At 43.9% G+C, this 26,424-nt stretch overlaps 1 protein-coding gene across 1 annotated transcript in view; it reads left to right on the forward strand.

Moving 5' to 3' along the window:
• The window catches only part of LOC121278115 (dynein heavy chain 8, axonemal-like), a 1,831,678-nt gene that overhangs the window by 339,077 nt on the left and 1,466,177 nt on the right, over positions 1–26,424 (forward strand). Inside the window, exon 16 of the mRNA XM_041188200.1 lies at positions 7,385–7,504. Coding sequence (XP_041044134.1) covers positions 7,385–7,504 — 120 coding nt within the window. The remainder of the gene's footprint in view (positions 1–7,384; positions 7,505–26,424) is intronic.

The raw sequence follows: 26,424 nt of genomic DNA on the forward strand, positions 1-26,424 counted from the left end.
AAACATACACATGCAGAAGAAACGAGCCACCCTCAGCCATGGTCACACATCTGATTTTTATTTTAAACATCAGATGTTCTCACAATTCCAAAACAATACTGTAAGCAAGCAAAAATAAATTATAAGGACCTAATCTCGGGCCAACACAAAAGCACCAGTGAGAAACCCATGGTTTGCCCAATGTGAATTATGCTTTCGTTTACGAGTGCTACGTCTTGGTGCTGCCCCATCACTTGGAGTGGCATCTGAGACAGCCTGCTGAATCTGCTGTCCTGTTGGCCTCGATGACCTAGGCAGTCATCCTCTGGCCTGTGGAACCTGTGTTTGGCCCACTTGGGAATAGTCTGCCAGTTGCACAGCTGGCATCTCCCCAGTCATTGCAGCCTCACCGGATGAAGGGGTCACTGGGAGATGGGCGAACCAGCTGGTGCCCTTATCCGGAGCGCCGTGAGAGGAGCTCATATATACGACAGGCAGCTGCTGCGCTGATGTGAGGTCGCCCTGGACCTCCCTGCTCAACATGGATGGATGGGCAACAAGCTGGGAAGCTTGAAGCCCACACCATCTTCCACGTTGGCACTGACCAGCTGTGGCCAATGCGCTGTGAGGGCTTGCAGGTCCGAGCGTAACCCCAGGAGGACCTGATTGTTCTCCTGAAGGCGTCTCTCCAGGAGAGTCGCCACTCTCTCCATGGAGGAAGCATGACACTCTGCCACGAGGCTCATTGCATCAGTGATGCTCCACGTGGACTCCTCCACCACAGACACCAAGCAAAGCACAGCCTCGTGTATCACTCCCAGATGCTCCCGCACACCCGGCCGCATTCCTGCAGCTGCTGCGTCGTGGATGACTCCAGAGGCACATCATCAGGCACTGACTGAGCATATGCCTGGTCCCCTGCAGTCCTGCGACTGCTGGTGCCATCGGCACTCTCTGTCTCTGCCAGCTCCTCCAGTGAATGTGAAGTGCCCTCTCTGCTGTGTCCCGGGACACAAGCTGATGTTCCAATGCCCACCGAGGTGCTAGTATCTGCGCTGGGGCCTGCCTCACAGAAATGGTGTGACGCAGGCCCTCAGGCCTGAGAGGGGGCATCTGCAGCTCCTCATGCCGGCCTTGCTCTGATGATGCTGAAATGAACAACAAGGACAGTAGATCAGTTAGCGTGCACACAGTGACAAACTTCACCCCTTTCCCCCTGGCTCATTATGTGCTTAACCTTCCAGAACCAATGGACACGAACATTGGTGGGGTGGCAAATAGTGAGAAGGATAGCCTTACATTACAGACTGATATAGACGGGCTGGTCAGATGGGCTGATGAATGCTAAACGGAATGTAATGTGGATAAGTGTGAGGTGATGCACTTGGGCAGGACAAACAAGGCACGGGAATACACGATGAATGCTAGGACCCTGGGAAGTAACGATGATCAGAGGGACTTTGGACCTTGGTGTGCATTTCGACTGGTCCCTTAAGGTAGCAGGACAGGTACATAAGGTGTTTAAGAAGGCTTATGCCATACTTGCCTTTATTAGCCAAGGCGTAGAATATAGGAGCAGGGAGGTAATGTTTGAAGTGCAGAAAATGCTGCTTTGGGCCACAGCTATTGTTCTGCGTGCAGTTGTGGAATGTGCTTTATGGAAGGGATTTTACTGGAGTGGAGAGAGCGCAGAAGACATTTACCAGGATGTTGGCTGGCCTGGAGAGTTTGACTTATGAGGAGAGATAGCATAGACTGGGGTTATTTCCCATGGAGCAGAGGAGATTGAGGGGTAACATGATTGAGGTGTATAAACTTATGAGGGGCATAGATAGGGTCGACAGAAAGGAACTTTTCCCCTTGGCGGAGGGATCAGTAACCAGATGGCATCGATTTAAGGTAAGGAGGATGAGTTTTACATGGGATGTGATGAGCATGTACACAGAGGGTGTTGGGAATCTGGAACGCACTGCCTGAAAGAGTGGTAGATGCAGAAACCCTCCTAACATGTAATAAGTATTTGGATGTGCTCTTGAGATGCCATGGCACACAGGACTATGGGCATAGTGCTGGGAAATTGAATTAGAAGACTTAGGAACACGTTTGACCCGTGCACCTTCGAAGGGCCGAAGGACATTTTTCTGTGCTCCATACCTCTGACTCTATCACTCTGTGACCGAGCAATGTTGCAAAAATAACAAATTAAATAATCATCAGTGCAAGGATATTGGGAGAACATTGCGGATTTCACTGTTGGCCTCAAATACCTGGCCGTTCTTCTGCAGCCTCACCAACACCAGTTGACCTGGGTGTATGGTGCCTCTCAAGCTCAAGGGTCTTCTGCTCCAAGCGCCTTAACATGAGGTGAGCCTGGCCACCTCCAGTCCTCGCATGCTGCGACGCATTATAAGCATTCTTCTCCTGAGGAAGAGAGAACACCATTCATCGCGGCAATTTGCACATGGACTCTGCACGCGCACGCCGCACCGCAACTACAGTGGGCCGTAACAGGCCTCCAGTGCCTCCTCTACTACTGCTGATCATTCACATAAAGATAGTACGCCTGCTCCCAACCCCCCCAATGGCCACCTTGGACACATGCTGCGTACACAGCCTTTGCTCCCATAGCAAGGAAGCGCAACTACGTGCAGCGTCGACGGCAACAGATGGTTCTTGGCCACAACAACTTGAGGCTCCCCTTCCACCATCTCATCACCCTGAATAGGACATGTGTTGGAGTTCTGAGTATGTGCCTTGCTGCATCTCCTGCAGGTTGCCCCCAGACTAGTCATGTGTGACTAAGAGCAACACATGGTGTGGGGGAGAACTCATCTCATGAACCACTCAGGCTGATCTAAGCATAGGCACTATCTGCTTGCCCACCCAGCATAGGAAAAATGCCCTACATGATTCAATGCAGTCATGATAGTAAGACTTGGTTGGGGGGAGGGGGGTGGGGGGGCGTTCCTCAAAGGCTAAGGCTGCCTTCTGGGTTAAATGCCTATTGCCAACATGGTACTTACCCTTCCAGAGCGCAACAAATCGTTGAAGTGCTTACAGCACTGGATCCAGTTGCGCCACACCATGTCGCAGGAGCTCACTACCTCCACCACTTCCTCCCAGGCATGTTTGGTCATGTGGGGGGGCCTCCTCCTCCCATCCTGGGTTACCAAAACCTCCTGTCGTGCTGCTACCTCCTCCAGGAGGGAAGCAAGGCATTCATCTGAAAAGCGAGGGGCGCACTGGGCCCCGCTGGCCTACCCTGCAGCCTGCCCTGCTCCTGCGGCAGACCCAGCAGTCTGGCCTGCTCCTCTGCCCTTCCCTCCAGCCTGGCCTGCTCAGCCAAACCCCTCTGGTGCGCCCTCAAATTGGCCATTGTCATCAACCTACAGGAGGCTGCCAGGCCTTCCTTTGAACAGACTGTCAGGTTCCCATTGGACCCAGCGGTCTGTGCACTCCCGCTGCTGCCCACACACTCCCGCTATCCATGGGTGTCGGGAAATATGCTGGGTGGGCCTTAATTGGCCCACCCACGTAAAATGGTGGCACGGACCCGATCACGAGCACCCACTGGGTCCACGCCCGCACCCAATCTCCCCCCCCACTCCCCCTCAAAATGGAAAATTCTGCCCTTAGGCACAAATGCTTGAGGCATCATTAAGGCTATTTCACACACTCCTGTTAGATCTCGCATGGCCTTCTGACACATAGCCTTTCATTCTCTTTTATATATGTTTCTCTCTTTTTAATATGTAAATTCTATTGTTCCATATGTCTTTAGAACTGTATCTTTCTTGTAATATAAAAAAGTTCATGTTGCCAAAATATTGTCAGTAATCTTTGAGAAAAATAAACACATTCCTTCGCCTTGCTTATCTGGCTAGCTGTAAACAGACTAAGATCTCTTTGAAATCCAAATCTCTTCATTTATCTAAAAGTGCAAGTTCCCTTCACACTTTACATGCTGAGTCAGTATCCATGTTTACTCATCAGTAAGTCACACACCTTGTTTATTTTGATGATTAAAAACTTGCAGTCTACTTGACTCCAAATGTAATTAAATTACACAAAGACCCAACTATACTTAACCCCATAACCTTATTTCACAACAAATCAGAAAAATATGAAAATTATTATACTTTCATCGCATTTGGCATAGCAAATTTTTATATGGTGCTTGTATTTTTGCTGTGCACCAACTTGATAATGTCGTTCCCATTAAATTCAGCATCATGGGTGTCACCAGATGATGTACATTATGATATAAAATCTTCCCAGTTGAGATCAATTCCAAACCATTTATTGGTCCCTCCATTTGTGTTGGACAATCTGGTCCACTCACCCAAAGGAGTACTGAATGTGTTTTAGTTTTTTTTAGTTAAAACATACTGTGCACCTGCCCACTGTAATGTAATCTGTGGGTCTCCTTGTTTCCAACTACGATTACAATCAGGACTATAAGGTACAAGTTTGGTCCACCAGACAGGAGTCTCCTACCCTTGGTTTCTTCTCTGTATATGGATGGTGAGGTTTAATTGGGATGGGATTTTCCAGCCTCATATGCCACCAGGATCAGAAGATGCCAGCTTTGGTCTCAGCGGCACTCCTTATTGCTGAGCTTGTTGTGAGCTCAACCCCCCTTAAGAAACATATAGTTTTCTGAATAGTAATTACTCTGCCATTTGGACCAACATAACTGGATATAATTATCACGTGGGCCTGTCATCATTATTCTCAGGTTATCTTCTGGGCTATAACAGTCCGTCCTTTTCCATACCCTACCCTCCTCAACTTGTCTAAAAGTGGCAATTGTGAAACGTCTAAGGGGCAGTGTAGTTTTGGATTCCGACATAAGTACCTCCCATCAAAACTCACAGATTAAACACATTCCTTTTCCTTCCTTAGCTTGCCATATTCATCATGTTCCAAGAAGAGGTTGATTGCCTGGACAGTCCCCTTTAATCTCCCTGTGGTATTCCCAGATTTGCACCCTCCTCAGCCCTAGGAACTACTTGGGGTTCAGTAAAAGTGAAATCATGTTCGCTAAGGTTACCAATCAAAAAAGTTGCCTTTTGATCTGGATTACCAAAATACACTGGTGTCACCTCTTCCAGAGTGTGGATGATTGTTAACAGGTGACTGATTGTGAATGTTTGGGCCCATATCTTTGAGTGATCATCAATCTGAATTCTCTGAAAAAAGATACATTGAGCTCTGTGGGTGAAAATATTTTCTTTTGGACACAGGCTAATAGTTAATGGTTAATAACATTGCTTCTCTCTGCTAGAGCCTTGATAAACCTATTACTTCTATGCAGGAGTGAATTATCTTTCCCTTCAAACCCTGTCTTTGTAATTAATACCTTAATCACTTGCTCTCATTCAATTTTACACATTCCACTAGTTACCATCCTATTTCATTCATGACCCGTGAAGAAATTTTACAGTCCAATACTGTTAAGGAGGCAGTACCCAGATTTTGACCCAGTGACAGTGAAGGGACAGTGATATATTTTCAAGCCAGGATAGTGTATGGTTTGGAGGGGAACTTGGCGATATTTCCATAGATCTGCTGCCTTGTCCTTCTAAATAGTAGTGGTCGTTGGCTTGGAAGGTGCTGTCTAAGAAGCCTTGGTGAATTCCTGCTGTGCATCTTGCAGATGGTACACACAGCTGCCACTGTGCGTCGGGAGGGAGTGAATGTTTGTGGGTAGGGTGCCAATCAAGAAGGCTGTTTCTTTTTATTTGTTTATTGGATGTGTTCATCCCTGGAAACGCCAGCACTTATTGCCCATCCCTAATTGCCCTTGTTCAGGGGGCATTTAAGAGTCAACCACATTACTGTTGGTCTGGAGTCACATGTAGGCCATATCAGGTAGGACAGCAGATGTCCTTCCCGAAAGGGCGTTAATATACGAGATGGGTTTTTACAACAATCGGCAATGTTTTCATGGTCATCATCAGACTTTTAGTTCCAGATAATTCTTGGATTCGAATTTCTGCTGTGATGAGATTCGAGCCCGGGCCCCCAGAGCATTACCCTTGAATACGAGTCCAGTGACAATACCACTATGAGTGTTGTTGGAACTGCACAGATCCATGTCAGTGGAGAGTATTCTATCACACTCCTGACTTGTGCCTTGTAGATAGTGGACAGGCTTTGGGAAGTCAGGAGGTGAGTTACTCACCACAGGATTCCTAGCCTCTGACCTGCTCTTGTAGTCACAGTATTTATATGGCTAGTCCAGTTTGTTTCTGGTCAATGGTAACCCCCAGGATGTTGGGAACCTCCAGGATGTTGATAGTGGGGAATTCAGTAGCAGTAATGCCATTGAATGTCAAGGGGTGATGGATCGCCTCTTGTTGGAGGTGATCATTGCCTGGCCCTTGTATGGCACAAATGTTACTTGCCACTCGTCAGCCCGAGCCTGGATATTGTCCAGGTCTTGCTGGATTTGGACATGGACCACTTCAGTATCTGAGGAGTCATGAATGGTGCTGAACATTGTGTAATCATCAGCAAACATCCCCACTTGTGACCTTATGATGGAGGGAAGATCACTGAAGTAGCCAAAGATGGTTGGGCCTCAGACACTACCCTGAAGAACTCCTGCAGTGATGTCCTGGAACTGAAATCATTGATCTCCCACAACCAGAACCATCTTCCTTTGTGTTGGGTATGACTCCAACCAAAGGAGAGTTTTCCCTCTGATTCCCAATGACTCCAGTTTTGCGAGGGCTCCTTGATGCCATATTTGGTCAGGATGGTAGTTGGGGAGGTGGGGGTAGTCAGAGGGTCAGGATTGTCGGGAGTCGGGAAGGTAGTCGGGGGCAGTGGGCAAATAGTCGGTAGGTCCACTGGGGCGTTTAATGGGGGGCAGTACCATAGTTACCCAGGAGTTAGAAGTGGTTTTAATCCTTCTAGCTTTTCCTGGTTAAGAGAGTCAGAACCTTCAGAGTCTGAAGTGTCTGATTTAAATCGCAGTATCAGATGTCTCCAGGTGCAGGGTAATTGCCCATCAGAAGTTTAAACTTCCCATACAAACCCCTTGCAGTCCTGCATGGGGACTTCTGGTGGTGGAGGTTGGTTGTCTGCCACCACATTTCTGGGGTAGCTCTGGGGTATGACCCCCTTCCCACCCTGGGGAGCTGAAGTTCTGGGCTGTTTTCTTTCCTTTCACCAACATTAAGCTAGTTCCTCCATAGTTTGCTGGACTTGTTCTGTCTCCCTTTTGAAATATGGAAAATCTGACAAAAAAGAAACAAGCAAAGATGCTTGCCTAATTTACTGGTTCCTTTGCACCTAATCTGTGCACTTACAATAGGAAAAATGTATCCTTTTATGTTGAATTATCCAATTTGTTTCCTGCTTAGATTATTTTGTAACTCTGATTGTCTGTTTGCAGCATTATCAAATTCATAAAGAGGACCCACCACTTGCTAGAAACATGCCCCCTATAGCTGGAAAGATACTGTGGGTGAGACAGCTCTTCAGACGTGTACATGAGCCCATTGATTATTTCTACGTAAGTAAATCATGATTAAATAATGATTTAACTGTACTTATGGAAGAGGCAGGCATAAATTACTTTCTTTAACAGAATTAGAGCTCACTAAAGTGTTCCAGAAAGGTTTGCTTGTCTGGAAACTGCCATTGGAAAATTAGCCATCCTGGAAAGGTGGAACATACTATATGAATTACTTAGATGAAGGGAGCGAGTATATGAGAGCTAGATTTGTCGCTGACACCAAGATAGGTAGGAAAGTAAGGTACCAAGAGGAGGTAGAGAGTCTGCAAAGGAATATAAACAGGATAAATGAATAGGAAAAAATTGGCAGATGGAGTATAACATGGATAAATGTGAACTTATTCACTTTGGCAGAAAGAATAAAAAAGCAGTATACTATTTAAACAGAGAAAGTTTGCAGAACTAGGTGGTACAGAGGAATCTAGGTATCCTGGTATATGAATCATGTAAAGTTAGTAAGCAGGTACAGTTGTGATTAGGATGGCAAATAGAATATCGGTGTTTATTGCAAGAAGAATGGAATTTAATAGGAGAGAAGTTTTACGACAACTATACAGGGCCTTGGTGAGACCACATCTGGAGTATTGAGTGCAGTTTTGGTCTCCATATTTACAGAAAAGATATTATTGCTTCAGAAGCAGTTCAGAGAAGGTTCTCTGGACTCATTGCTGGGATGAATGGTTGCCTTACGAAGAAAGTTTGAACAGGTTAGGCCTATACCCATTAGGGTTTTAAGAATGAGAAGTAATCTTATTGAAACATAGGCCAGGATTTCCCCCTCGGTGATTTGGGTGTGGGGCCCACTCGCCGAGGGGAAAATGATGCGGGATGATGGTGGGAGGAATCCCCAACATCATCCTGGTCCCTTTAAATTTTTAGGAAGGCAGGCGGACCTGCGAAATCAGCTGTCCGCCCGCCAACCTGTTAATGGCCAATTGAGGCCATTGACAGGCTAATTAAAGCAATTAAAGACTTGCCCGGCCAACCTTAAGGCTGGCGGGCAGGCCGGGAGTCCAGCGGGCTCCGGATTATTCACGAAACTTCATCCACTGGTGGGATGAAGATTCATGACAGTTTTGTAAAAAAGTAATAAAGTTTGTGTTTTTCATTAACATTTCCCATCTCGTGTGACATTGTCGTGTGAGGGGGACATGTTAATAATTTTTTAATGTTTCTATTTTTACACTTAACTTACCTGTCACGAATCTCCCTGAGGCAGGGAGAAGTGTGCTCTTTCGCGTGCATACGCTAAAGAACGCACTTAGACAGCTGGGGAATCCCTCCTCCCCCCTCCCCCCCCCGGCACAGGAAATGCATAGCGCTTCCTGTTGGGGATGCCGCTGGGCGGGCCTTAATTGGCCCTCCCACTTAAAATGGCGGCGGACACCGTTTCAGTGGCGGGGGTCGGCTGGCCGCCTGCCGCCAAGCTGGTGGGGCCCGCATGCCATCCGAGGAAATATAATCCTAATTGACTCGATCTCTCCTCCTATGTCAGTCCCAGAAATCAGTCGGGTAAACCTTTGCTGCACTCCCTCTATAGCAAGCACATCCTTCCTCAGATAAGGAGACCAAAACTGCACACAATATTCCAGGTGTGGTCTCACCCAGGCCCTTTACAATTGCAGCAAGACATCCCTGTTCCTGTACTCGAATCCTCTGGCTATGAAGGCCAACATACCATTTGCCTTCTTTACCGCCTGCTGCACCTGCATGCTTACCTTCAGCGACTGGTGTACAAGGACACCAGGTCTTGTTGCACATTCCCCTCTCTCAATTTATAGCCATTCAGATAATAATCTGCCTTCCTGTTTTTGCTACCAAAATGGATAGCCTCACATTTATCCACATTATACTGCATCTGCCATCCATTTTCCCACTCACTCAGCTTGTCTAAATCACACTGAAGCATCTCAGCACCCTCTTCACAGCTCACCCTCCCACCCAGCTTTGTGTCATCTGTAAATTTGGAGATATTACATTTAATCCTCTCATCTAAATCCTTAATATCTTTTGTGAATAACTGGGGTCCCAGCACTGATCCCTGTGGTACCCCACTAGTCACTGACTGCCATTCGGAAAAAGACCCGTTTATTCCTACTCTTTGTTTTCTGTCTGCCAACCAATTTTCTATCCATCTCAATACACTATCCCCAATCCCATGTGCTTTAATTTTACACGCCCATCTCTTATGTGGGACTTTGTCGAAAGCCTTCTGAAAGTCCAAATAAACCACATCCACTGGCTCCCCGTCATCAACTCTACTAGTTACATCCTTGAAAAATTCCAGTAGATTTGTCAAGCATGATTTCCCTTTCATAAATCCATGCTGACTCTGTCCAATTCTGCCACTGTTTTCCAAGTGCTCAGCTATTAAATCTTTAATAATGGACTCTAGAATTTTCCCCTCTACTGACATCAGGCTGACTGGTCTATAATTCCCTGTTTTCTCTCTGCCTCCCTTTTTAAATAATGGGGTTACATTAGCTATCCTCCAATTTGTAGCAACTGTTCCAGAATCTTTCGAATCTCGGAGGATGACCACCAGTGCATCTACTATTTCTAGGGCCACTTCCTTAAGTACTCTGGGATGTAGATTATCAGGTCCTGGGGATTTATCGGCCTTCAATCCCATCAATTTCCCCAACATCATTTCCCTACTACTACTGATTTCTTTCAGTTCCTCCCTCTCACTAAACCCTGTGTTCCCCAACATTTCTGGTATGTTATTAGTGTCCTCCTTTGTGAAGACAGAACCAAAGTATGTATTTAGTTGGTCAGCTATTTCTTTGTTCCCATTAGGGGAGGCTGGGTCTTTGAATTCATTCAAGGTAGAGTTAGACAGATTTTTGTTAGGCAAGGGAGTCAAGGGTTGTGGGGAGCAGACAGCAAAGTGGAGCTGAGTCTACAACTAGATCAGCCATGATCTTATTAAATGGTGGAGCCGACTTGAAGGTCCAATGGCCTACTCCTGCTCCTGTGTTCCTCTGTTCCGGTTTCATTGTGCTCTCTCTCTCCCAGGCCCGCTCCTTTAAGATCTCTCTGGTTTTGCTGTGCTCACTCCCAGGCTGCCACTTTATACCTCCCAGGTCGTGTTATGCTCTCTCTTCCAGGCCTGCTCCTATATATCTCGCTCTCTCTCTGGTCACGCTGTGCTTTCCCTCAACCCACTCCTTTATAACTCCCTCCATTCTCACTGTTTTCTCCGAGGATGCTCCTTCCTATCTTAAGTCTCACTATGTCTTCTCTTAGGCCCGCGTCTTTATAGGCTTCTCTGGTGTCTTCCCAACATCTGAAACCTGTGTGTCCTAGTCCTTGTATCATCAACAAATGGTAACAGTTTTTCCTTACCTAATCCTGCCCTAATTTGGAACATCTCTATCAAATCTCCCCTCAATCTACAAATCTGACAGCATCTGTGGAGAGAAAGACAGAGTTAATGTTTCGAGTCTGTATGACTCTTCTTCAGAGCTAAGAGAAGTAAAAATGTGGTGAAATTTATACTGTTTAAGGGAGGTGGAGCAGGTGAAGCTGGATAGAAGATGGGTGGAGGCAAAGGAGAGATTGCCAAAGATGTCATAAGCAAAAGGTCAAAGGGGTGTTGATGATGGTGGCACTGGCTAAAGGAAGTGCTAATGGTGACATTAAGGATAGAAGGCAGAATGTGATTTTAGCCAGACAAGGATAAGCACTTTGGAAAGAACAACATGAGCAAGTGACAGATAGCCCTAATGGGGGTTGGGTGGGGTGGTGGGATGGTGGTGGGAAAAAAGATCAAAAATAAGCTAAAAGTTGGGGATAAAACAATGAATAAAAATGAAAATAAATTAAAAAGAAATAAGTGGAAAAAATAAAAATGAATATTGACAAAAGGGGATAAAAAAAGGGGTGAGGATGAAAGCGAGAGTTCATGGTCTGAAATTGTTGAACTCAATGTTAAGTCTGGAAGGCTGTAAAGTGCCATTTATTTTTAAATTTTTTTTCCACTTATTATTTAAAAGATTATTTTCAGTTTTATTCATTGTTTTATCCCCGCATTTTAGCCTATTTTAAATCTTTTTTCCCACCACCGCCTCCTTCCCCCACCCACCCCCACTAGGGTCATCTGTCACTTGGTCACGTTGTTCTTTCCAGAGTGCTTATCCTTGTGCGGATATTATCACATTCTGCTTTCTATCCTTAATGTCACCATTAGCACCTCCTTTAGCCAGTACCACCACCATCAACACCCCTTTGACCTTTTGTTTATGACATCTTTGGCAATCTCTCCTTTGCTTCCACCTATCTTCTATCCAGCTTCACCTGTTCCACTTCCCTAAATAGTATAAATTACACCATATTTTTACTTCTCTTAGCTCTGAAGAAGAGCCATATGTACTTGAAACATTAACTCTGTCTTTCCTGTCAGACCTGCTTGGTTTTTCCAGCATTTTTTGTTTTTGTTTCAGATTTCCAGCATCTGCAGTATTTTGACTTTATCTCCCCTCAATCTAGTTTGCTCCTAGGCAAACAACCCCAGTTTCTTCACGTAATCTTATAGCTGAAGTCTTCCATCTCTGGAGCCATTCTGGTACATCTCCTTTGCACCATTTTAAGAACTCTCACATCATTCCTAAATTTCTAACGTATGGTTACCAGAACTGGATGCTCCACTTGTACTCATAACAATTCAGTATAAAATAACACCCAACTTTTATATTCAACAATGAAGCCCAATATGCTAAATTCTTTGCTAATCCCTCTCAATGTGAGCTGCCATCTTCATAGATCCATGTACATGCACCCCAGGCACCCCTGTCCCTGCACATTCATTTGAACTGTGCCATTAAGCTGATATTGTCTCTCTGTGTCCCTTCTACCAAAATGCATCAGCTCACACTTCTCTGTACTCCACTTGCTTATTCCACATGCTTGCCTATAGAAACATAGAAACTAGGAGCAGGAGTAGGCCATTCGGCCCTTTGGGCCTGCTCCGCCATTCACTATGATTATAGCTGATCCTCTATCTCAATGCCATATTCCCACTTTCTCTAGAGTATAGACCAGTTAGTTTAATGTCTGTCATTGGGAAATTGTTGGAATCCATTATTAAGGAAGTAGTAATGGGGCATTTGGAAAATCAAAATGCAATCCATCAGAGTCAGCATGGTTTTATGAAGAGTAAATCATGTTTGATTAATTTGCTAGGGTTCTTTGAAGTTGTGACAAGCAAAGTGGATAATGGGGATCCTGTAGATGTAGTATATCTGGACTTCCAGAAGGCCTTTGATAAGGTGCTGCACAAAAGATTCATACAAAAGATAAGATCACACGGAGTCAGGGGTAATATATTAGCTTGGATAGAGGATTGGCTAACCAACAGAAAGCAGAGAGTCGGGATAAATGGGTCTTTTTCTGGATGGCAAGCTGTAACTAGTGGGGTGCCACAGGGTTCAGTCCTTGGGCCCCAACTATTTACAATCTATATTAATGATTTGGATTCAGGGACAGAAGGTACTATAGCTAAATTTGCAAATGACACCAAAATAGGCAGGAAAGTAAGATGCAATGAAGAAATAAGAAATTTACAAATGGAAATGGACAGGTTAGGTGAATGGGCCAAAATTTGGCAGATGGATTTTAACATGGATAAATGTGAGGTTATCCATTTTGGTGGGAAGAATAAAAAGGCGACTTATTATTTAAATGGAGAGAAATTTCAGAATGCTTCAGTGCAGAGGGATCTGGGTGTCCTCATGCATGAATCGCTGAAAGCTAGTATGCAGCTACAGCAGGGAATAAGGAAGGCAAATGGAATTTTGGCATGTATTGCTAAAAGAATAGAGTATAAAAATAGGGAAGTGTTGTTGCAACTGTACAAGGTGTTGGTGAGATCGTACCTGGAGTACTGTGCACAATTTTGGTCCCCTTACTTGAGGAAGGATGTAGTTGCACTGGAGGCGGAGGCGGCTCAGGAGGTTCACTAGATTGATTTCAGAGATGTGGGGCTTGTCTTATGAGGAGAGATTGAGCAGTTTAGGCCTATACTCACTAGAGTTTAGAAGGATGAGAGGAGATCTAATTGAGGTTTTTAAGACGCTAAAGGGGATAGGCAAAGTAGACATGGAGTGGATGTTTCCTCTTCTGGGGCATTCTAGAATGAGAGACCATAATTTTAGGCTAAGGGGAGGTGGATTTAAATCAGTGGCGAGGAGGTACTTTTCTCAAAGGGTCTGTGGAACTCACTACCTCAGAGTGCAGTGGAGCCAGGACGCTGAATAAATTTAAGGAGGAGATAAACAGATTTTTAATTAGTAATGGGTTGAAAGGTTATGGGGAGATGGTGGGAAATTGGATTTGAGGCCAAAATGAGATCAGCCATGATCGTAATGAATGGTAGGCCAGGCTCGAGGGGCTGAATTGCCTACTCCTGCTTCTCGTTCTTATGCTATGTTCTCTCCATACCCCTTGATGCCCCTAACATCCAAAAAATTATCAATTTCTTTCTTGAATATACTCAGTGACCTGGCCTCCACAGCTTTCTGTGATAGGGAATTCCACAGGTTGACCACCCTCTGAGTGAAGAAATTTTTCCTCATCTCAGTCCTAAATGGCCTGCCCCATATCCTGAGACTGTGGCCCCTGGTTCTAGACTCCACAACCAGGGGAAAAATCCTCCCTGCATCTAGTCTGTCTAGCCCTGTTGGAATTTTATACATATCAAACAGATTCCCTAAGCTCTAAACCCTAAACTCTAGTGAATACAGGCCCTGTCGAACCAGTTGAACCAATCTCTCCTCGTACGACAGTACTGCCATTCTCGGTATCAGCCTACTGAACCTTCACGGCACTCTCTCTATGGCAAGTATATCCTTTCTTAGGAAGGGAGATCAAAACTGCAATACTCCAGGTCTCACCAAGGCTTTGTACTGTAGTACAAACTCCATAAGACATCCCTACTTCTGAACTCAAATCCTCTTACAATGAAGGCCAACATACCATTTGTCTTCCTAATTATTTGCTGCACCTGCCTGTAATTGACTGGTGTACAAAGACACGCAGATCCCTGGCATGCATTTCTTGGTCCCAGTCCAGGGAGGGGGAAGGCCTTTTTATGAGGTTGTGCACAGCCTGGTGTGCAGAGTCACATTTGTGTCCTGGGGGTTTGTTGCTTGGGACTGGGTGGAAAATGGCACAATCACAGTCAAGGAAGGCATCTGCAGCCTGTAAATGGGGAAGTGGTAAGTAAGGGGTGAGGTAGCTGATGGTTTCATGGAGAGTGTCTCTGTAGGTCACTCAGGAAGGCTAAGGTCAACATGGGGCATGGGGACAACCACAGAAACCGGTTCAGAGGGGTGGACAAGCATGTCGACCATAATAATGGACTCCAGGGCTAAAGGCAAGAAAGTGATTGGGGGGAGGGAAACTTGCAATGATGATCTTCTAGGATAATAGGAGGGACTTGGATGGTGACTGGGGTGAGGTGTTGGAAGCGTGTCTCAAAAAGTAGAATCAGTGCAGCACCATCTTGACAGCTGATGAAATATCGCAGTTGAAAAATAGCCTTAGAAAAACATCGTAAGCGGAGGCTTGTGGGAGGAGTCGTCTACTACACTTTTGGGCCAATTGAGGGGGCACCCTAATAATTACTGCTTCAGGACATGGAGAGCAAGGCTGAGCTGAGACATATTATGAAGACCCAAATGCAAGTTGAAGGATTTGGACAACTTAACTCATGGTGCATATTCTTTTGAGAATCCATTAAGATTTGCGCAAAATACAAATTTAGTATGGTTGATCATTTGTCCCTCACACAGAACAGTGAAAAGGTCAGAAGGATCAAACAATTAAGGAGCCATTGCTGGAGTACATATGCAACATGCTCCAGGCAACCTTACATCATTGAAGTTGGGAGGTTCATGGTTTACACGGCTCACTAATTGCAATCATTAAATTAGCGCAAGGCTAGATTCTAGTCTACCGCAAAGGAGGCAACCTGACAGTGCACTGACTGAGGATGATGGGCCTAGCTGTACTCATCCAAATCCAACCTTCTTTGTGAATATGGTGGTGTGCCTGGGGCGATGGGGCAGGGGAGGGTGTGGAGCAGGGGCAAGCTCAGCTACGTGTGATTCTTCATCATGTGCTTTAGATACAAGGGAGGACCTGGGATGGAATGTCTGGAATGAGGGCAGCCCAAGGGCTTCAAAATGACTCCCTACCTTGCTGATGGAAGGTGATCATTGCAGGGTAAAATGCAATCATGTCGCTCAACTGTTTTTTCACAGAGACAAGGAGGAGTGCAGAATGCAGGCAGCAGGCAATGCTGCCTTCTTCATGGTTTTCATGCAACTGAGGGGGAGAAGAAGGGCCCATTACCGTCTGGCAGGACAAAGGGAAGAGCCTTGCCCTGAGGAACGTGGGTCAGTGGGGACCCATGAAGACCCAGAAGCTGAGGAGGAGAGACCAATTTCACAGAGGGATTTGGTGTGACCCGGAGTGTACCGAAGATGCTTTTCGTACTTGCAAATGAGTGAGAGACAGTGCCATAGACACCTTCGCTTGTCATTGGATCTGGTGGCTCACATTTGCCACATCCTTCGGGAGGATCTGATGCCGCAGGGACTGGAAGGTCATCCATTGCCAGTGGCTCTAAAGGTGACTGCCCCACTCAACTTTTTTGTGTGCAGTTCGTTCTAGGGCTCCACTGGGACCTCTGCGGAATGTCATAACCTTGCGCAAAGTGCTTCAGAGGAGAGATAAAATGCGGCCCATTTTTCAACATAGTCCCTGATGGAGCAGACCATTCATTGGCATGTTGAAGATACGTTTCAGATGTCTGGACAGATTAGGAGGTGCTTTGCAGTCCTCTTCCCTGCATCATTGCGGTTTGCTATACTCTATACAACGTGGTGCTCCAAAGGGGGTATGAGTTGCCAGATGGAGAGATGGAGGAGTTGCACATTGCTCCGATCAGGAGGATGCTGAAAGAGATGTCATCGAAGAGGGGGAGGATATTGATGCCCCACATGAATATGGAAGCGTATGGAGCACGTGGCCATTATGTAATGGGATAAGAACTCCACCAGCGCTCAGTCTGAAGCAAGTGGTCCAGTCCTTTAAATTATCATGCCAACATTTCACTGCCTTTGGAAACCTACGAGAGGGAGGAACAGCACTGCAAACGTCAGTGCACTCATGGCTGTATGCCTGGAGCATTGCAAGGTGCTTCAAGAAGGACTATCATCAATTACTGGTTATTTCTTGACCATCTGAGGACCGATCTAAATCCGGACTGTGGCATCCTCTCATTCATTAAAAATGTTCAGGCCTCATCCTGATACTGAGTCCCCAAGATGAGATTGCTCTTTAGGATGCTGCGATCTGTCACTCTCAATCATGGATGCGAGCCTGCCAGTCAGGTTTGCGTGCATTGAGAGAGCTTCAGTAGCACCATTGTCTGATCATTGATGAGCTTTCACGACCCAGCCTTCGTTGGGAGATTCCCAGTTCATGTCCAGCATTGCCTTGGCATCTGGAAGTGACGTGGCCCAGTCAGACTCAACACCATATTTAAGGATTACTTAGTAACTTAGTTAATACTGAAGACCAGTTGTACTGGAGCTATGCTCTCATCCCATTTGAGGCCTCCACAGTTTCATTCTAGCGGATTGAGATTTGTAAGAGGAAGCCTAGGGAACGATGGCACAGTCACGATCAGATAACCATGTCGATTGCCCTATGAGAATTAGTGCAGAGATTACGTCAAGCCGCGCTTCAGGTGCAAACCAGTATTCTTACATGTCATAGGCCAGCTATACACACACCAAAACAGCATATAGTCATGGCCATCAAGCAGACATTTCAAGAGTCACCAAGTGCTAGCTAGGTCCAGAGCACTGCATTATACAGATAGAGAGTGGGAACTATTATAAGGGTAATATTTAGCTGTAAACGTGGTCACAACTTAACTCTGCAGGCTGGCACAAAAGGCTAAGGTCCCCCGACAATTTCTTTAACTGTATCCCACATCCAAACCCGACATTCATTACATGGAGGCCATTGAAAAGTGGAAATGGTTGGAATGACTCTAATGCATTAAAACCTATAACATTATCAAGAAGATATAATAATTATCATAATGCTATTGGAATTTATTGTAAAATGGAGTAATAGTAGGATGTGTCTTTATGTGTCTGTGTGTGTGTGTGAGAGAGACTTAATTGAATTAGTCAGGGTGCTTTGATCTAAGAAGAAAGGTTAGGTTTGAAATGTTAATTAGGTAACAGGACTAGGCAGGGTAGATGCAGGAAGGATGTTCCCGATGGTGGGTGAGTCCAGAACCAGGGTCACAGTCAGTCTGAGGATACAGGGTAGACCATTTAGGACTGAGATGAGGCGAAATTTCTTCACCCAGAGAGTGGTGAGCCTGTGGAATTCGCTACCACAGAAAGTAGTTGAGGTCAAAACATTGTTTGTTTTCAAGAAGGAGTTAGATATAGCTCTTGGGGCGAAAGGGATCAAAGGATATGGGGAGAAAGCAGGAGCAGGCTACTGAGTTGGGTGATCAGCCATGATCATAATGAATGGCGGAGCATGCTCGACGGGCCAAATGGCCTACTCCTGCTCCTAGTTTCTATGTTTCTATGCCTATGTTTCTATGAGGAAGTTTAGAAACATAGGTGTCAAGGGAACATTTGCATTTTGAAATAAACCAGACTAGATTGTTTTCAAAGGAGGGTGAAATGTGTCACCTAGCCATGTGAAGTTTAGAAACAGTGTGTTTATTTTTCTCAAAGATTACTGGTAAAACTTAGTGCTATGAGAGGGTTTTACTATCAGGGACATAAAGTCCAAAGACATAGTGAAACAATGGATATTTGCATTCAAAGAGGAAGATATGTATAAAGGAGCAAAGACTGTGTGTAAGGATAGCCATTTTAAGATCTTACAAGTGTGAAAAATCCTTCAGCATCTGTGCCTCAAGCTGCTGTCCTCAAAGGACTGAAGTTAAAGAGCACTCATTTGGAATTTGACTTGTTTAGGGTATCATGTATCTTTGCCTGGGTCTTTTAAATTCATTGGGGGTATTTTTCACTTGTCGGGCAGGCTCGGCATGGGGCATTTGGGAAGCCGACCTCTGCCCGCGATCGGGGCCGGACCGCTATTTCACGCTGGTATGCCAATTGAGGCCTACCCAGAATGAAATGCAAGTAGCAGTGCTCAGCGCTATCTGTAGGGGTAGAGGGAGGAGGGCGAGTGTGAACTTTGTGCATGTGCGCAAGTATGCACTGGACAAGCTCCCTGAGGCACAGAGCTAACTCAAGGAGATGTACACTTTGAAACATCAAAAATAAATATTTTAAAAAAGTTATAAAACATGTCCCCTCATGTGAGTCCTCACATGAGCAGGGACATGTTATAAATTAAATTAAAAAAAAAGAATTTTTATTTGCTGTTGGAAACCTTATACCCGCATGGATGAGGTTTCCTAAAAAATGCAATGGCCGCTTGGCCTTTTTGCCTGCCAGACAACCATAAGCTTGGATGGGCAGCGAAAAATTTCCTTCAAATACCTTTTTAATGGCCTTAGTAGGCCTTTTAATTGGAGGGGGTGCTGCCGACTCCAGCGCACGTCCGCCGACCAAAATATCGCTTGAATGCACGATGATGTTGGGACACTCGCCCGATGTCATCGCGCGTCATTTTACGCTTGGTCGGGCCGGGCGCGCGCCCACCCGACGAGCTAAAATTTCTGGCCTCTGTGTCTTACTGTTGCCTTAACAAAAGTGTAACTAGGAGTTAGATTGATTAATGGGATTTAGAAATTATTATAGTAGTAATTTGTAGATCTTTGTATGTATTTAAAAGCATTTCTCTTATTTAAAAATGTTTAATCTAGTTTTGTAAAAACCTGTAATACTTGGCAGTCTTATTACTACTGAATTCAAGGCTTGCATGTTGAAAGTTATACAAATTGAAAATTAGTTGTTTCAAGTTTCCCTCTGGGATTTGAACAGCTTAGTATTTACCATCAGCTGTGTCATAACAAACATCCACAGAGAACAGACTTCACTATAGCAGCATTAGGATAATAAAAAGCTTTACAAAACCTATACTCGTGAGGTCACCATGTTCACAGAGCAACTGGCTTTGTTTAGGTTGCTTCTGTAGACATAAAGGTGACTGAGGGAGCTGAGATTAAATGACACAATAATTTTACCGTCAGCCACTGCACTTGGTCTCCAGAACGGAAAATTTAGCCCATCATTTCTAAAATCTTCCCCACCAGTGAAGTTAAACTGAGTGGTCTGTAGTTATTGGACTATATTTCCACCCTTTGCTGAACAATTCGCCAGTTCACTTGAAAATTATGACCAGTACCTCCTTACTTCTCTCATTATCCTTGGATGCATCTCATTTGGCCCTGGTAACTTATCAACATTAAGTACCCAGCCAGCCAATCTATTCCCTCCTTACCATATTTAAATCCATGAAATGTCTCAACTGCTTCCTTTTTACCATAACTTGAGCAGTAGTTTCTTCCTTGGTAAAGGCAGATGCAAGGAATTCCTTTAGGACCTCAGCTATGCCCTTTGCCTCCATGTGTAAATCCACATTTAGGTCCATATTTGTCCCTACTCATCGTTTTACCACCCTTTTTCTATTTATTTGCCTATAAAAGACTTTTGGAATCACTTTGTGCAGCTGCCAGTCTCTTCTCTGTTTCCCTCATTTATTATTTTTAATTCCCCACTGAACCTTTTATATTGAGCCTGATCCTCAATTTTAAGATTAATTTTGCATTTGTCATGTGCAACCTTTTTCTGCTTCACCTTACTCTATCTCTTTAGTCATCCAGGGAGCTTTGGATTTGTTTGGCCTACTTTTTCCCTTGTGGGAATATGGCTTGATTGTACCTGAACTATCTCCCCTTTAAAGACAGCCCATTGTTCAGTTACGGTTTTGCCTGCTAATCTTTGATTGCAATTTGTATGTTCCATTGGAGCATAGGTACAGGAGTAGGCCATTCAGCGCATCGAATCTGTCAATCAGATCATGGCTGATCATCTACCTCAATGCCACTTTCCCATGTTATCTCAATATCCCTTGATGTCATTAGACACCAGAAATGATCAATTTTTGTTTTGAACATGCTCAGTGATTGAGCTCCCACAGTCCTCTGGGGTAGAGAATTCCAAAGATTCACCACCCTCTTGAGTCTTTTTTTATTCATGGGATGGGGGCATCGTTGGTTAAGCCAGCATATATTGCAAGAAAATAGTGACACTTAAATGGCCTACCCCTAATCCTGAGATTATGTCAATTATTTTAGTCTCACTAGCCAGAGGTAACATCATATCTACATCCATCCTGTCATGCCCTATAAGAATATTGTAAGCTTCATTGAGGTCATGCCTCATTTTTTGAAATTCTAGAGAATACAGATCCAGTTTCCCCAATCTCTCCATTTAAAACTATCCCATCATTCCAGGGTGAATCCCCATTGCACTCCCTCCATGGCAAATATATCTCTCCTTGGATAGAGGGACCAAAACTGGACACAATATGCCAGGTGAGGTCCCACCAAGGCTCTATGCAATTGCAGCAAGACATCTTTACCCCTGTTCTCAAATCCCCTTGTGAAGAAGGCCAACATACCATTTGTCTTCCCAATTGCTTGCTGCACCAGCATGCTAACTTTTAGTGACTCATGAATAACAGCACCTAGTTCCCTATGGACACCAACACTTACCAGCCTCTCATGATTTAAGAAATATTCTGCCTTTCTGTTTTTTTCTACTAAAGTGAATAACTTCACACTTATTCACCTTATATTCCATCTTCCATGTTCTGGCCCATTCACTTAGCCTGTCCAAATACTCTTGAAGCCTCCTTGCATCCTCCTCACAACTTACCTTCCCACCCAGTTTTGTGTCATCAGCAAACTTGGCAGCATTACAATTGGTCCCCACATCCAAATCATTTATATAGATTTTGAACAGCTGTGGACCCAGCAATGATCCTTGCAGTACTCCATGAGTAATAGCCTGCCACTCTGGGAGTTTATCCATTTATTTCAACTCTCTGCTTTCTGTCTGTTAACCTCATCACAGTCCATACTAGTATATCTCCCACATCCCATGTGTTCTAATGTTATTTACTAACCTCCTGTGTGGGACTTTATCAAAAGCCTTCTGAAAATCCAGATAAACCACATGCACTGGTTCTCCTTTATCAGTACTACAAGTAATACCCTCAAAAAATTCCAACAAGTTGGTCAAAGATGTTTTCCCTTTCATAAATCCATGTTGACTCTGTCCAATTTTGCCATTCATGCCTCAATGTCCAATTATCACATCCTTTATAATGGATTCTAACATTTTCGCTACTACTGACATCAAAAGTAACAGGTCTGTAGTTCTCTGTTCTCCCTCTCTCTCCCTTCTTAAATAGTGGAGTTACATTTACTACTTTACACTCTATTGGAACCTTTCCAGAATCTATTGAATTTTGCAAGATAACCTCCAGTATTTCTCTAGCCACCTCATTCAACACTCTGGGATGAAGCTCATTTGGTCCAGGGAATTTATCAACCTTCAATCCAGTTAACTTTTCAAGTACTACCTCTTTACTAACATTAATTTCTTTTAGTTCCTCAGTTTCACAAGTCCCTTGGTCACCTAATATTTCTGGGAGATTTTCTGTGTCATCTTCCGTGAAGACAGATGCAAAAAACTGTTTTGTTTCTCCGCCATTTCCCTGTTCTCCACTATAAATCCTTCTGTTGCTACCTGTAATGGGCCCACATTTGTCCCAGCTAATCTTTCACTGAAAGAAGCTTTTACAGCCCACCTTTATGTTCCCCGCAAGTTTGCATTCATTTTTTTTTCCCCTTCTTAATCTGTTTCTTGGTCCTCCTTTGCTGCCAGTCCTCAGACTTACCATTTTTTCTGACATCCTAATAAGCCACTTCCTTTGCTTTAACGCAATCTGTAACTTCTTTCATTAATCATGGTTGATTTACCTTTCCCTTTGGGTGTTTGTACCTCAGAGGAATGTATGTCTGCTGTAGACTGTGTAGTATTTCTTTAACTACTATCCATTGCCTGTCTATTGTCAAATCTTTCAGTGTATTTTCCCAAACCACCATAGCCAACTTGGCGCTCAGACCTTCATAATTTCCTTTCTTCAGATTTAAGACCTGAGTTTCAGAATGACCTAGATCACATTCAAACTTAGACCATAAGACCGTAAGACGTAGGAACAGAAGTAGGCCATTCGGCCCGTCGAGTCTGCTCTGCCATTCAATAAGATCCCGGCTGATCTGATATCCTCAACTCCACTTTCCTGCCTTTTCCCCAAAACTCTTGACTCCCTTACTGATTAAAAATCTGTCTATCTCAGCCTTGAGTATATTTAACGACCCAGCCTTTATAGCCCTCTGCGGTAAAGAATTCTACAGATTGACTACCCTCTGAGAAAAGAAATTCTTCCTCATCTCTGTTTTAAATGGGCACCCCCTTACTCTGAGATTACGCCCTCTGGTCCTAAACTCTACTGTCACAAGGGGAAACAACCTCTTAGCATCTCCCCTGTCAAGTGCCCTCAGAATCTTATATGTTTCAATAAAGTTGCCTCTCATTCTTCTAAACACCAGTGAGTACAGGCCCAACGTACTCAACCTCTCCTCATAAGAAAATCCCTCCATCCCCAGGATCAACCTAGTGAACCTTCTCTGGACTGCCTCCAATGCCAGCATATCTTTCCTTAGATAAGGTGACCAAAATTGTTCACAGTATTCTAGGTGTAATCTAACTACTGCCTTGTATAGTTTTAATAAGCCTTCCCTATTTTTATATTCCATTCCCTTTGAAATAAAGGCCAATATTCCATTTGCCTTACCTATTACCTGCTGAACTTGTATGCTAGATTTTTGGGATTCATACACGAGGACCCCCAAATCCTTCTGTGCTGCAGCTTTCTTCAGTCTTTCTCCATTTAAGTAGTATTCAGCTTCTCTATTCTTCCTGCCAAAGTGTATAACCTCACACTTTCCCACATTATATTCTATCTGCCACGTTTTTGCCCACTCACTTAACTTGTCTGTATCCCTCTATAGACCCTTTGTGTCATCCTCACCACTTGCCTTCCTGCCTATTTTTGTGCCATCCGCAAACCTGGTGATAGTGCATTCACTTCCCTCATCCAAGTCACTAATGTATATTGTAAATAATTGTGGCCCCAGCACTGATCCCTGTGGCAGTCCACTAGTTACAGGCTGCCATCCTGAAAATGCCCCCCCGTATCCCAACTCTCTATCTTCTATTAGTTAGCCGGTCCTCTATCCATGCTAATATGCTACCCCCAACACCATGGGCTCTTATTTTATTAAATAGCCTTGTGTGTCGTACCTTATCGAACGCCTTTTGGAAATCCAAATATATTACACCTACAAGTTCCTCTTTACTTATCCTGCTTGTTACGTCCTCAAAGAATTCTAATAACTTTGTCAGGCATGATTTCCCCTTCATGAAGCTATGCTGACTCTGCTTGATTATATGGTGCATTTCTAAATACTCTGCTATTACATCCTTTATAATAGACTCCAACATTTTCCCAGTGACAGATGGTAAGCTTACTGGTCTTTAGTTACCTGTTTTTTGTCTCTCTCCCTTTATGAATAAGGGTGTTATATTGGCAGTTTTCCAATCCTCTGGGACTTTTCCAGAATCTAGGGATTCTTGAAAGATTACTACCAATGTATCCACTATCGCTGCAGCTATTTTGTTTAATATCCTAGGATACAACCCATCAAGTCCAGGTGACTTATCGGCCTTTAGCCCCATTAGTTTCCCGCGTACTTTTTCACCATTGATAGTTATTATATTTATTTCCTCCCCACCTTTTGCCCCATGATTGTTTAGTGTTTTTGGTCTGCCATTCATGTCTTCTACTGTGTGAAGACTGATGCAAGGTATTTACTCAACTCCTCTGCCATTTCTTGGTTCCCCATTATTATTTCCCCAGCCTCATTCACTAAAGAGGCCTATATTGACGTTGGTCTCTCTCTTCCTTTTTATATATTTAAAGAAGCTCTTACTGTCCATTTTTATATTAAATGCTAGTTTACACTCAATGTTTATTTTCTCCCTCTATTATTTTCTTGGTCATCTTCTGTTGGTTTTTAAAACTTTCCCAATCCTCTGGTTTACCACTAATCTTTGCCACATTGTATGTTTTTTCTTTCACTTTGATACTATCCTTAACTTGTTTGGTTAACCATGGTTGGTTTATCCCCTTCCTACAATCCTTCTTCCTCACTGGGATATATCTTTGTTGTGAGTCATGAACTATTTTCTTAAATGTTCATCAACTGTCTTTTCTGCTAAACTCCTTTCCCAGTCCACTCCAGCCAACTCTGCCCTCATTCCTTTGTAATTACTCTTATTTAAGTTTAGCACAATTGTTTCCAAACCAAGTTTCTCACTCTCAAACGGAATGCTAAATTCCACCATGTTATGGTCACATCTTAGGGCATCTTTTACTCTGAGATCCTTTATTAAACCTGCCTCATTACACATTACCAGATCCAAAATAGCCTGATCACTTGTTGGATCCACAACATATTGTTCTAGGAAACTGTCCCGAATATGAATTCTTGCTCGTGGCTACCTCTGCCAATTTGAGTTTCCTACATGGAGATTAAGTCACCCATGATTAATTTACTGCCATTTTTACATGCCCTCATTATTTCCTGATTTATTCTTTGTCCAACAGCATATCTACAGTTAGGGGGGCCTAAAAGCTACTCCCACCAGTGTCTTCTTCCCTTTGTTATTTCTTACCTTACCCATATAGATTCCACATCTTCCGATCCAAGATCATTTCTTGTTATCGTACTTATTCCATCTCATACTAACAAAACCACCCCACCATCCCGCCTGTCCTTTTGAAAAGTCAATTGTTCCTGAATATTTATTTCCCAACTTTGATCTCCTTGTAACCATGTCTTCATAATGGCTATAAGATCATACCCATTAATCTTTATTTGTGACGTTATTTCATTTATTTTGTTCCAAATAATATGTGCATCTAAGTAAACGGCCATTAATTTTGCCTTTTTACCATTTCTTTTCCCCCTTTGACCCTATTTGCTGCTATTTTCTAATGTTTGTGCACTCTGTCCCTTCCTGTCGCACTCTGGATATCATTACCGAAGTAGCTGCCCTGCAATGCTGTCATATCCTTTTGCTTTGTAAGCCTACTTATTCCCTCTCCGTAATCCTCTCCCCTCCGCCTCTACTTAGTTTAAAGGCCTCTCTACAGCCCTAGTTATTCGATTCACCAGAACACTGGTCGCAGCATGGTTCAACTTGATTTGAAATTCTATCATATTATGGTCGCTATTACCCAAAGACTCATTTACAGTGAGGTTATTAATTAGCCCTTTCTCATCACACTACACTAAATCCAAAATAGCCCGATCCATTATTGGTTCTTCAGTGTACAGCTCCAGAAACCCATCTCGTACACACACCAGGAATTCCTCCTGCAGAGCATTGGTGCTGATTTGGTTAACCCAGACTATGTGTAAATTGAAGTCACCCATTATTACTATATTACCCATGTTACATTCATCTCTAATTTCCTGATTTATACTGTGCCCAACACTAGCACTGCAGTTTGATGGCCTATAAACAGCTCCCACCAATGTTTGCTGCCCCTTGCTGTTTCTTAGCTCTATCCAAACTTCGATCTAAAATCCTCTCTTACTAATGTACTGATCACATTATTTATTGTGTGTGCTACCCATCTCCTTCACATTTTTGTCTATCCCATCTAAATGCCAAATATCTTTGGATATTCAGTTCCCAATCTTGTAGCCACGTCTCTGTAATGGCAATGAAATCATACCCATTTACTCCAATTTGTGCATT

The sequence above is a fragment of the Carcharodon carcharias genome, chromosome 5, assembly GCF_017639515.1.
Source record: "Carcharodon carcharias isolate sCarCar2 chromosome 5, sCarCar2.pri, whole genome shotgun sequence".
Taxonomy (NCBI): Eukaryota; Metazoa; Chordata; class Chondrichthyes; order Lamniformes; family Lamnidae; genus Carcharodon; species Carcharodon carcharias.